The sequence below is a fragment of the Saccopteryx leptura genome, chromosome 3, assembly GCF_036850995.1.
Source record: "Saccopteryx leptura isolate mSacLep1 chromosome 3, mSacLep1_pri_phased_curated, whole genome shotgun sequence".
Classification (NCBI taxonomy): domain Eukaryota; kingdom Metazoa; phylum Chordata; class Mammalia; order Chiroptera; family Emballonuridae; genus Saccopteryx; species Saccopteryx leptura.
Window position 1 is genome coordinate 316,015,045 of NC_089505.1, and position 13,155 is coordinate 316,028,199.

General features: G+C 35.8%; 1 protein-coding gene and 1 non-coding gene across 2 annotated transcripts in view; one reads left to right on the forward strand and one right to left on the reverse strand.

Annotated features, from left to right (window-relative positions):
• NSMAF (neutral sphingomyelinase activation associated factor) overlaps positions 1 to 13,155 on the forward strand; it is a 66,087-nt gene that overhangs the window by 31,828 nt on the left and 21,104 nt on the right. The window contains exons 7-13 of the mRNA XM_066379002.1: positions 825 to 896; positions 1,211 to 1,258; positions 1,362 to 1,414; positions 6,926 to 7,055; positions 9,025 to 9,096; positions 10,626 to 10,734; positions 12,746 to 12,922. Coding sequence (XP_066235099.1) covers positions 825 to 896; positions 1,211 to 1,258; positions 1,362 to 1,414; positions 6,926 to 7,055; positions 9,025 to 9,096; positions 10,626 to 10,734; positions 12,746 to 12,922 — 661 coding nt within the window. The remainder of the gene's footprint in view (positions 1 to 824; positions 897 to 1,210; positions 1,259 to 1,361; positions 1,415 to 6,925; positions 7,056 to 9,024; positions 9,097 to 10,625; positions 10,735 to 12,745; positions 12,923 to 13,155) is intronic.
• Positions 6,140 to 6,215, reverse strand: TRNAG-GCC (transfer RNA glycine (anticodon GCC)). Its single transcript has one exon. It is a non-coding gene; the product is annotated as a tRNA-Gly (tRNA).

Below are 13,155 nucleotides of genomic sequence, written 5' to 3' on the forward strand. Positions count from 1 at the left end.
TCCTCAGTACAGGCGCCTACACATATGAAGCAAATGTTGATAGAGTTGGAGGGAGAAACTGACAGCATCACAGTAATAGGGGACTTCTGTCCCCATTTTCAGTAATGGGTAGGACATCCAGAGAAACGATATAAGTAGGAAGCAGAGGACTTAAGCAACACTAGATGAAGCGAACCTAACAGACACATTGAGAACGTTCTCCCCAAAAGCACAGAACACACATTCTTCTTAAGCAGACATGGAACATTCTTCAGGGTTGATCACATGTTAGGTCACAAAACAAATCTTAATGGACTTAAGAAGAATTGAAATCCTACCAAGTAAGTTTTGCAACCACAAGGTAATGAAAATAGAAATCTATAGCAGAAGGCAAATTCACAAGTGTGTGGAAATGAACACTCTTGAACAACCAATGAGTCAAAGGAGAAATACAAAGGGAAATTTTAAAATATCACAAAACAAATAATAACAACATACCAAAACTTATAGGATGCAGCAAAATCAGTACTAAGAGGGAAGTTTATAGTCTTAAGCACCTACATTAAAAAAGAAGAAAGATCTCAAAATTTAAAACTTAAGTATACACCTCATGGAGCTAAAAAAAAAAGAGCAAACTAAGCCCAACATTAGCAGAAGCAAGGACATATAAATGTAGCAGTAAATCCAGTGGGCTGTGCTTCCGGGAGCGCTCATTTTTGGGTGGGGTAAGGAAGGACACGCCAGGCAGATGCATGTAGCATTCGGCTAGGGATTTGCAAGTGCTCTTCAAGTAATATGTTTTAGCATGCTTCTTCTCTTCTTTTATTTTTTTCTCTTTTTGTTAGGGCAAAATGGAATATGTCTTTGAATTGGACGTTTCAGGGAAAGTGGAAGATGTTGTGGAGACATTGCTTCAGGTAAGCCAGTGCCTTCCTCAGGTATTTACTGGGAAAAGAATTCAAAACACACTTAGGCAGAAACTTGTTTTTTAATTTTATATTTATGTATCTTACTGAAATACTAATCTCGTTTAGAAATATGAATCAGATTTACTTGATTATGTTGAATTTGAAAGCTGTTTATTAGGAAGAAGCCATACATATATCAGAAGTGATCGTAACTGTTACTAAGTAGCAGGGTGATTGCTGCTTTTCATTGCTTCTGAGGAAATACTGTGCCTTCATGTCATCTGAGGGAAAAAATAAATTCATGTATATTTATAATATTATAGCTTCACAGAGCATCCTGCCTTGACAAGCTAGGGGACCAAACTGCTATGGTAAGTTTCTAAAGATCTGTGTCTTTATTATAAATTAACTTGTGTATTGATTTTTGCTTATACTTATATCCATACTCTTTAAATGGTGCTTTTTTTTTAATAGATAACAGCTATTTTGCAGTCACGTTTGGCTAGAGCATCTTTTGACAAAAACAGGTAAGTTTTGAATGATTTTGTTTACTGGTTATAAAAGCAGCAGACATCTTTATCTGATTGCCTCGCTCAGCATGTCCAGGACTGATGTTATCATCAGCCTCAGCCCCAACCTGCTTTATCTTAGGGAGTGGCCCCTCAGCTCAGGAAGCCCTCAGGGGCTTCCTCCACTCTCCGTCATCAGGAGATTTGTCATTGGCATTTGTCAATCAGGAAGGCCCGTAGACTGATGCCCTCTAAGGTTTCTGTCTGTCAGCTTCTGGCTTTTCATGCTGTTACCGTCTCAGTGCAGGCTACCATCACCTCACACTAAACACCCTGACAGCTTTTAGCTTGTCTGCCTGACTCCAGTCTTCCCTTCTCCAATCTTCTTTTCTCCACCTATCTATTGTACCATTAAATTATGTTCTTTCTAAACAACTTATCTAATTGTATCACTTGTCTGTTTAAATTCTTCAAGACTTCTTATTGCCTTCAGGGGGAAATCTTAGCCTTACTTGGCACACAGACCACTTCCATTCCAGTCCGAGCCACTGCTCTTGAATTCTGGGCTCCAGCTCTCTGAATTACGGGCAGTTCTGGAGTGTACCAGGGGTTCTCACCTCTGAGCCTTAGTACAAGTGTTCCCTCTGAGGGAACTTGACCTTCTACCTCTTGCTCCTGGCTAGCTCTTCCTTATTTTTCTCATTTCAGCTTAGCTGACAGTATTTCTGGAATGTCTTTCCTGACTCTTCAAATTGTGATAGGTACCTTCCTGAGGTATCCTATAGGGAACAAGAGACTATATTTCTACTAGTCTAATTATTTTTTCCTTAGCTTTTCTAAGTATACAGTATATTTTCTGAAAACAATTATACTGTAATATCAACCTGTTCTCTCATTTGTTTCTTACCTTACGTTAAATAGATTTCATTATATTAAGTAGATTTCAGCTATTTGTCTATGTCTCCATCTGCAGTACTACAGTACTAATTACTATAGCTTTATCATTGCTATTACTTGATGTCTGGTAGTATAGGGCCCCATAGTTTATTGCCTTTTTAACTGTTTTCAATATTCTTGGCCTTATACATGTCTATATAAGTTAGAATTAGCTTGTCAAGTTCCATAAAAGGAAGCCTACTAGGATTTTGATTGTGATGTTGTTTCTATAGGTCTTCTGTAGTATCTTCCTTATGATTTTTGTTATAAAGGTCTTTCCTCCCTTTTTAAAAAAATTTTTTTAATTTATTATTTTAGAGAGAGAGAGGAAGGGAGAGAAAGCGAGAAACATCCATTTGTTCCACTTATTTATGCATTCATTGGTTGATTCTTGTATGTGCCCTGAAGGGGGCTCCAACCTGCAATGTTGCTGTATAGGACGACACTCTAACCAACTGAACTAGCCAGCCAGGGCAGCCTTTCCTCAGTGTGCTGGATTTATTCCAGTACTTCATATTTTTAATGGTGTTGTAAATGCTATCCTAGGGGATTTTTATTTTCTGTGTATTGTTGATATATAGAATGCAGTAATTTTTTTGTATTCATTTTATTTTCAACAACCCTACTAAACTTTGCAGTCAATTTTATTATGTAGGTTCTTTGATATGTTTAGAATCTTATGTATGAAATATTGCAGTCTCTGTTTACTAGGTATCATTTTTATTTTAGATTTTTGCATTTGCAATCATTCCAGCTTAGAACAAAGTAGAAAGTATTAGTTGAATAGATTCATTTTTAGATTCTTGTGTGCTAGGCTTTTACTAGAAGCTTATGTTTATAAATGAGATTAGTTTGTAATACTGTTTTATTGCTATCTTTGTGAGATTTGTGACCCTTAAAACTTGCCAATAAAGCCATCTGGCCAATGATGTGTTTTCTGTGTTTATGTTGGCTTCTTTTTCTGTTTCACTTATCTGGCACTAATTTTTTCTCTATTTTTATGCTTGTACGATATATTAGGTAAGTGAATTACTCTGAAGAATAGCTTCCATTTTAGAAGGGAAAAGGAATAGTAAGAAGAATTAGCTTCTTTTGACCTACTTAGAATACATAATTTTTCTAAGTTGTGATTTTAGCTTCAATCCTGGGCTTCAGCATAATGTTGTTTTAAAAAACTGTTCACTATGAAAGATTTAATTTATCCAGTCTCCCAAGATGTTAGACTGAGTAATTTGGGGAAGAAATTTTTAAAGTAGAAAATGAAGTATTCCAGTATTTATGCTTCCTTTGAAAGAAAGAAGATAAAATTTTGCTTTAAAAAAGGCTTTTATCATATTTCTGAGGAAATACTTTTTATTAAAAAAATAAAAGGTAACTATTTTTTTCTTTCTGCCCATTCTGAAAATTTTAAATCTTTGCCAGAATAATGTAGTGATCACAGATTCTCTTGAGTTACCAGGTATTAATTTGTTAACATTTTTCCAAATTTGTCTTAGTTCTTATATGTTTATATTTTCATTTGCTTGCTCTGTTTATGTGTGTGTATGTGTACATATAGATATATATACATAATATATATATATGTAGATGTGTTTTATGTATGTATATACAAGGTAGGGCCAAAATAGGTTTATAGTTCAAATGGAAAATACTACAATAATAAATAAATAATATAAGAATAAACACTATTTTGCATCCTCACAACTGTAAATCTACTTTTGCCCCACTCTGTATAGATAATATATTTATGTATATGTTTTGTAGTATGTATAACATATATGAATATAATTGTTTCTGAACCTTTTGAAATTTTATTACAAGACATCATAACCCTTCACTCATAACTACTTCAACAGGTATCTGTTAAAAGGATATTCTCTGACAATCCTCCATACATTAGAATACTCAAGTTGCAGTAATTTTATAATATCATGTAATTTATAGCTCCATATTAAAGTTTCCCCACTTATATGGCAAAATGTCTTCTTTGCAATAGTTTACTTTTGATTAATTTCAAACTTAAAAAAGAGAAGTAAAGATAATACAAAGTCCTTTTACCCCTCACCCAGTTCCCCCCATTGTTATGTGTTTAGAATGACAATGCTGCCATCATCTTTTGTTGGATGTATTCTTTGATTTGATCTTTTTTTAATGCTATTGAAATTTTATTTTCCAATTATTTGTTGCTGGTCTATAAAGATATAGTTGGGTTAGTTTTTACATTGACCTTGTATCTTTTGACTTCCGAAGTCACCCATTAGTCCTAGTGGATTTTTTATATTTCCATAGAGTTTTCTGTGTACATAATCATTTAATCTGTGAATATTGACTGTTTCACAGAAATCCTTATGGCTTTTATTCCTACTTCCTGCCTCATTGCACTGCTTAATTAATAGATGTGGTGGGAGCAGACATCCTTGCCTTGTGCTTGCTCTTACAGGAAAACGGTTTAATGCTTCACTATTAATGAATGATGCTAGCAGTAGCTTCTTTTAGATGCCCTTTATTAGAATGAAGAAGTTCCTTTTTATTCCCGGTTTGCTGAAAGGATTTTCGATATTAAGTTTAGAATTTTGTTAACTAATTTTCCTGTATTTATTGAGATGATCATATTTTTCTCCTTCTGTTAATATTGTGAATTATATTGATTGATTTTTTTTTATGTTAAACCAAACTTGTATTCATGGGATAAATTCAACTTTATCATGATTTATTATCCTTTTAATATATGGTTAGAATTGCTCTACTAATATTTTGTAATTAGTATATATCAGGAGAGATACTGCTCTGTAAATTTTTATGTATCTGTCAAGTTTTGCTATTGCTAGGGTATTGCCAATATTATTAACCTTCTCAAGAAACCTATTTTTGACTTTATTGATTTTTCTCAATTTTCCATTTTATATGAAACTGATTTCCTCTCTCACGATTGCCTCCCTTTGGCTTCCTTTGGTTTTAGTATTTTTGCACCTCTGCTCTCCCGTCCTGGTCTGGCTCTCTGCTCCTCTGCAGATCTGTCTTCATCCTTCAGCCCTTAGCCTTCTATGAGAGGTTGCTCCTCCTCCTGCGGTGCAACTTTGGTCCTTTTATTTAGGTTTCTTTGCATCTGCAGCTTTCTAGTAATTTTTTTAAAAAAATAATGAGACTTATATAACTTATCTAGCTGGGTTTTGCTAGGGTAATAGTACAAGGTCTCCTTTATATCCTAACTAGAAGTGGAAGTCTGCCCCTGTATCCTTTTGTCTTGTTACTTATAATGGAGATTTCTTTTTAACCCAGTTTTGTAACTAAATAGTTGCCTTCAAATATTGATTATTCGGTTGTTTCCTCTCTATATTCTTTTTAATTAGTAAAGCAAAAAGACAGTGGGCTTTTTTGACTGTTTAATTTACAAGGGGGTGGTAGAGAAATCATCACTGGTTCGTTTTACTGTAGTAAATCTACAGAAGAATATACAGTTGACACTTGAACAATAGGGGAGTTAGAAGTGACAAACCCCATGTAGTCAAAAACCCACATATAACTTTTTTTTTTCCAAAGTTAGAAGCAGGGAAGCAGTCAGACAGACTCCCACATGTGCCCAACCAGGATCCACCTGGCATGCCCACCAGGGGGCCATGCTCTGCCCATCTGGGGCATTGCTCTGTTGCAACCAGAGCCATTCTAGCACCTGAGGCAGAAGTCATAGAGCCATCCTCAGTGCCCAGGCCAACTTGCTCCAGTGGAGCCTTGGCTATAGGAGGGCAAGAGAGAGACAGAGAGGAAGGAGAGAGGGAAGGGTGGAGAAGCAGAAGGGCTTCTCCTGTGTGCCCTGACTGGGAATCGAACCCAGGACTTCCACATGGCAGGCCGATGCTCTACCACTGAGCCAACTGGCCAGGGCCCACACATAGCTTTTGACTCCCCAAAAAACTTAACTACTCCTAGCTACTGTTGTTGACCAATCAATTAATATATATTTTGTATGTTATTTGTATTATATGCTATATATTCTTACAATAAAGTAAGCTAGAGAAAAGAAACTGATATTAAGAAAATCATAAGGAAGAGAATATATATTTATAATATTTATTTTTTAAATGCTCATATATGTGGACCCTCACGGTTTAAACTGTGTTTCTCATGGGTCAGCTGTACTTTGGAACTGGCATTTAAGTAATTATAATTGTGTATTCATAGCCTTATGAAATATACTGTGAAATAAATTCTACCCATGCAAAAATGGCCTTTATGGCTATAAAAATAGGCCTTAATGACACACAAAAAGAAAATTTTGTTAATTTAGGAATAGTTGCAGTGTCAGTTTATTTTGGAAGGAATGAGAGTTGAGGTGAAGAGTTATTTGGCTTCACTTGTCTTCCTTTCTGCAATACACAACCTCATCTCATTTTTAAAAATTGAATTTTCATTATACCATTTATAAAAATGTCAGTTTTATTTAAGCAACCAATTTATATTACCCCTTATTTTCTATTAAATCGGTGTTTAGACAAATTTTATGCGGTCACACTATAACTCTCTGAGATAAAGTTAAACCCAGAAAGTAGATTGGTTTCTGATTTTTCTTTTTTTGCTTTTGCTGAAAATCATCAGATTCCAAAGTGTTTCTGAAAAGCTGCACATGGAATGCAAAGCAGAAATGGTGACCCCCCTGGTGACAAACCCTGGACACGTGTGCATCACTGACACCAACCTGTATTTTCAGCCTCTCAATGGATACCCGGTAAGGAAGGACTGCAGGGGCGGATGGAGAGCTTCTTTAGCAGCGGGGTATTCCCCTATGCTCTCTTTCCTGGGAACTTGACGTCACCATCACAGTGGTCTCACATTTTGGTGAGGATCAAAATAACAACCCCTGTCCCCTCCATTATCTGTGCCTTTAGCAGGCTCCCTGTGTAATCTTAAGTAGTCTGAGTTTGAGCTCTTCTGATCTGTTTTCATTCTGGGGTCACTTGCTCTCAGTGTGATGAAAGGAAACCCTGGCCCTCCCGATTTCAGTGAAGAATCATGAGAGTTTTACACCTTTCTCCTCGGAGGCACTTCTGGAAGAGACAAATGAAGTATACTAAAATTAGGAGGAAATGAATCTTTTCTATCTACTTACATATATGCCTATGTTGGTACTTTTTGTTTTTCCTTTATTACCAACAAAATCAGTAGATCTGAATCCTTCCCAAGTGCTCCGCGCCCAGCTAGTGCAGTGGGCGTGCAGACGCTGCCGTGCTCCTGCTGTGAGGGAGGGCCGTCTTCTCCCTCACGGGGACTTTGTGGGCCAGTAAGTAAAGATAAACTCATATCTACAGTAAATCTTGTAAAGATTTGTTGCTTTATCTAGATCTGGCCCCTTTTTGGGTGTGGTTAATTAAAAGAAGAGGAATCCTAATACACTCTGGTGGGGCTGTTGAACTATTTGTCAGGGCAGCTTAAATAGCGGGGGTGTTTTCTGCTACAGAAAGCCATACCCTGGAAATTCTCCAGGCTGGTCAGTCATTACATGTCACTAAAACTTCTAATACTTTTTAAGTGAAAGATGGTGCTATAATAATTCTGTCCACCAGGTGGTGGGGCGCATTCACCAAACCCTCCCATGCAAGCACTGCATCGCTGACGTGCGTTCTCTGGTGGTGTAATAAATTGGCTTGGCCAGTACTGTTACTGCAGCTTGGGGTCAAAAACTTTTGGAAAAATACCAGAGTAAAAGTATCCATAGTATGAGCTTCAGGATCCATAGTATGAGATTGAGCCCTCCCACTCAGAAAAGAGGAAAATGAACTTGTCACCTTTTAGCCAATCTCACTGCCTTTTCTAACCTCATTTCTCTCTTACTAGCATTTTAAGGTTCTAGAGAAGCAATTAAATTGCCCTCCTCGTAAAGAAAGAAAAAGTTTAGAGGCCCTGTTTTATACTATAGCTGTTTACAAGCCTTAATACACTGTAGTTTTTGTTTGTTTGTTTTTACAGTATCAGAGGGGGTCAGAGAGAGGGATAGATAGGGACAGACAGGAACAGAGAGAGATGAGAAGCATCAATCATTAGTTTTTTGTTGTGACACCTTAGTTCTTCATTGATTGCTTTCTCATATGTGCCTTGACCGTGGGGCTGTAGCAGACCGAGTTACCCCTTCTCAAGCCAGAGGCCTTGGGCCCAAGCTGGAAAGCTTTGCTGAAACCAGATGAGCCCACGCTCAAGCTAGTGACCTCAGGGTCTCAAACCTGGGTCCTCCGCATCCCAGTCCGATGCTCTATCCACTGCGCTACCACCCACTCAGGCATACACTGTAGTTTTTAAGGAGACAAAAGACAGGATTATATAAAAAGATGAATCAGTACTAAGCAAACCATTGCTCTATAAAAGAATAGAAAAATTCCTGAGAGGTTATTTATAACAATCCTTTGTAATTCCATATCACTCAACAGCCTTGCAATAACCTGAAAGATGAATGTATTGCCATATTTTTTAGTACCGAATGAAGATAGGGATACCTGACCAAGGTCATAAAGCAGAAAAAGGGTAGACTAGAATGTAAAACCAGACCTGCCTTGTTTAAGGTCTCCTTTTCCAATTGTTCACTTTGTAACACATCGGAAAGGCAATATTTGGTCAAAAAAGCAGTTTTTCTGCTTTCTCATACTAAAGATCAACTTGTAATTGTCAAAATGTTGACATTTGAGATTGTCTTTTTACTTTTAAAGAAACCTGTGGTCCAGATAACACTCCAAGATGTCCGCCGCATTTACAAAAGGAGGCACGGCCTCATGCCATTGGTGAGTGCAAGTGGAATGTCAGTGCTGGGTAAAAGTCCGATTTTCAGTTTAACCAATGCTTTATTAACTTCTCAACTCCCATGGCATGTCTGAAAAAGAGTATGTTACATTGTAAGCAAGTGGTCTCCTGTGTCCTGCTGCTCCTTCTTTTGGATGAGCTAGAAATTTATAAAGGAATAACTTCTTTCACTACATTAGAAGGCTGTTGTGAAAATGTTTTTGGCTCCAAGCACAAGAGGGATAGGATGTGTTGCCTTGAGTTTTTTTACTCCTTGTTCTCAAAGTTTCTGGGTTTATGCAGGGATAATGTATGCAGAACAATCCAGTGTGATTTGCCACCATCTGTTCATAGCAGCTAGATCTCAGAGTAAAATCTGGAAGCTAGTACAAAATTAACTCTTCAGTGGAACTGTATTATCTTCACAGTTAGCTTATATTAATTCAGACTTTATCTTGGTAAGTGAAAGAAATGAATAAAATAACCAATTGAATCATATGGGCAGTTCTTCCCACCATTCCCCTAAATAACCATATGTCCATACTTATATTAGTTTTATAGGCAGACCTTGGAAACCAGTCCCCACATGACGTGTGATTCCAAAGTAGTTTAATTTGATATCGATATAAATTCATTTGTTCTCCTTTGTGGATTAACCAGTAACTGGGTAGCATTACAAAAGCACTATGGAATTTTAAGCATCTCATTTTTGTTTCATATTTATGAAATTTACCTGTTTTTCTATCTATTTAACTTAAAAGACTGCTGTTCATTTCTAGTGCTAATAGAGGATTATGGAAATAGGTAACTTAAAAATCTTTTCCTTTAGGTATAGAGATATAGTCAGAAAAAGAGAAAGAAATGATATTAAGTGCCTTCTGTGTACTGGGCAATTTCTATACAATATTTTGTTGTTATGACATCACTGTGAGATAGACGATCTCCTAGTTTATAAAGAAACTGAGATTTTAAGAGCTAATGTCCTCTATTCCTTAACTAGTAAATTGTGAAAGCCAGTATTTGAACCATAGACAGCCCTGCTTTCATCATTTTTTTGTCTATTTCTGCCCCAGCTTGGCCTTACCAACACAACATTCACAAAGCTCAGAGTTTTCATAAGAATAACTGCAAGTTTTTAGTTGGGTTGTTATTCAGTTATCAATTTGTTGGATTGACATAATCATTTCATTATAAAAGAAAGCTAAACATCTGTATTTGAAAAACATATGTGAAGACATGGATCAGCCACTTTTCATTTCAAAATACTGAATTCACAAAAGCTATCCTCAATAAAAATATTCAATATCAAACACGATTTTTTAAAATGTAGAGATGTGAGTAGTGTCCTCAGGAAACTTATATATATTTATATGCACATGCATCACTGAATCAAATTTATAACTGGACAGTGTGAATACGGGGCCCACTAGTAAAAAATGAAGATGTTTAATCGGAAGGCTTTTGTAATTGTGTAGCTTATATTGCACTGCAAGATTAATAAAATGCTATTTTATTCTTCCTGGATTTATAGGGCTTGGAAGTGTTTTGCACAGAAGATGATCTGTGTTCTGACATCTACCTAAAGTTCTATGACCCTCAAGAAAGAGATGACCTCTATTTTTACATCGCCACGTATCTAGGTTTGGTGCTCACCTTTCATTGTATCTATTCATGTGAAGGTAGTTCAACTCCTACGTAACTGAGATAGACAATAAGAGAAGAAAAAAAGAAAAATGCTATATCTAGAATTGCCTTGTTGTGGTTCTGCTCATGTCTTCTCATTAGTAACTGTGTCTTCTTATCAGTAACTGTGGTTGGCAAGATAGCATTTTAAAAGCTAAGGGGAAATGTAAATGAATTTTGGTATAATAGTTCACTCCAATTGTGGTTTTAAAAACTCTTCATAAATATATATATACATTTTTGCATTTTAACACACAAGTTGAATGGATTATAAAGACTCCACTTAATTACTTTTATGTTCAGTCATGTCTCATATTAGTTTTGAGAACCAAAATTAAGTTTTTTAATATGAGACAGTGGGTTTGTAGTTACATGTTTGTGATCATTAATTGTTGTCTTAATCACAAAGCTGGACAATAATATAAAAAAGACACATGAACCTGTAAGCTCAATGTAATACCTGTGGACTGAATTTGCTTTTAAATAGTATTTCCTCAGTCTTTCATGGAAAGTGTGAACTTTCCCTCCTTTATTAAAGAGAATGCCTGGTTTTTTTCTTTTCAAGCATAAGTATATTAAGTTGTATGGCTGAATGAAATTATTCTTACTTACAAAGTTGCCAGATGACTAGAATAGAATGATTTTTAAAAACAGATGTTGGGATTTTATTAATACCATCTTAATTTTATTTGTTGTTTTGTTGTACAGTGAGGTCATATATTAGATCTATAGTATTCCTTTAGGAATAAAATTTTCTCTCAAGGAGGAATAATTTTCAATGAGGAATATATCCTATTGTAGGATTAGAGTTTGTTTTTTTCTTCTCACATTAAGCTATTCAGTTTCACTTAATGCATACATAAGTAGAGCTTTGGTACAAGTTTACTATTATCTTCTGCCTCCTTACTTAATTTTTTATGTTTTATTTTCTAACTATAACAAGATTATAACAAAAAAATTGAACTTCCAATAGTGAGTCCTAAAATTTGAAATAAAAAAACTTATTATAACCTAAAAAAATCTGTCTTCTATTAAGCTGTTTGTTTTTTCTAGTTTATTTCTAAGGTTATTCAGACTTCCTTTAAGGTGTTCTGAGAATTGAAAATGGGAATAAGTTTTTTTATTTTTAAATTCTTTCTCTAGTATCTCATTAGAGAAGAAACTTATTTTAAAAAAAAGTAAATAAGAATAAATGTTGAACCAGTAAAATGAGTTAGATAAGTTGCTTGATGCTGCTAATAAAAAATTGAAAACAGAATATTTTTAAGAAGATAGAACAGTTGACTCATTTTCTACTCTCCGAAAGGAGAGTTGTCATTGGTGCCATGTAATCTGTGGTTCCAGTTTCCTGAGTTATTTCTGGGGGTGATCTTTCTGGTTCTAGTTTGCAAAATCGTGTCTTCCTGTCAAATGTCTTTTTTCTCCATTAACAGTTTTCTTGTTCCTCACATTCATAATGACATAGTCATTGACAAATTAGCAGGAGTGCACCTCTTCCAGGTCTGAAAAATATTAAAAGATTGTTTTGTTTTGGTCTCATAAAAAATGAAGAAAATAAGGTTTTACAAATGGTCATGGCTTCTTAAAGGCGTTAAAGCACATTTGGAAAGATTCTTTGTTAGTCATATACTATCACTTACATATAATATAGCAAATGTTACATATTGTTATATAATGTTTATATCTTTTCTACATCACTTTTATATATTTTTATATGTTTATGCATGTATATGTTTTATATCATACATTTAATAATTTTTTCCTCCTGAATCTTTGAGATATTTACACTTAATGGAACAACTATTTAGTGAAAACAAACTCTACCGTACTTTTGTTTTTCTGAAAATGTATTAATGCTTCTCAGTGCATTGAAGGGAATACTTTGAAAGCACCCAGTGTTTACGTGCCAAGTAAAACTCAGCCAGCTTTTGCCAAGTTAGTGGTGACCTTGGGCCCTGTCCTCCTCAGAGCACCACGTGGCGGAGCGCACAGCCGAGAGCTACACGCTGCAGTGGCAGCGCGGGCACCTGTCCAACTACCAGTACCTGCTGCACCTCAACAACCTGGCCGACCGCAGCTGCAACGACCTGTCTCAGTACCCGGTGTTCCCGTGGGTAATCAGCGACTACTGCAGTTCGGAGCTGGGTAAATGCCACAAAGCAAAGAAGAGATACATTCTGTTGTAGAATTATCATGTGATCTTTGAACAGATTAGAACCCGTTCTGACTTTATTACTAAAGATTGCCAACTTTCATTTCAACATAATGGATGTTATATAAATTAAGTTTTATTTATTTTTTGTTTCTGGATACGGTGGACTTTATTGATGGTGTATGACAAGGTAGGGCTCCCTAAGCCACTCCCCCTTTTCAGGAGG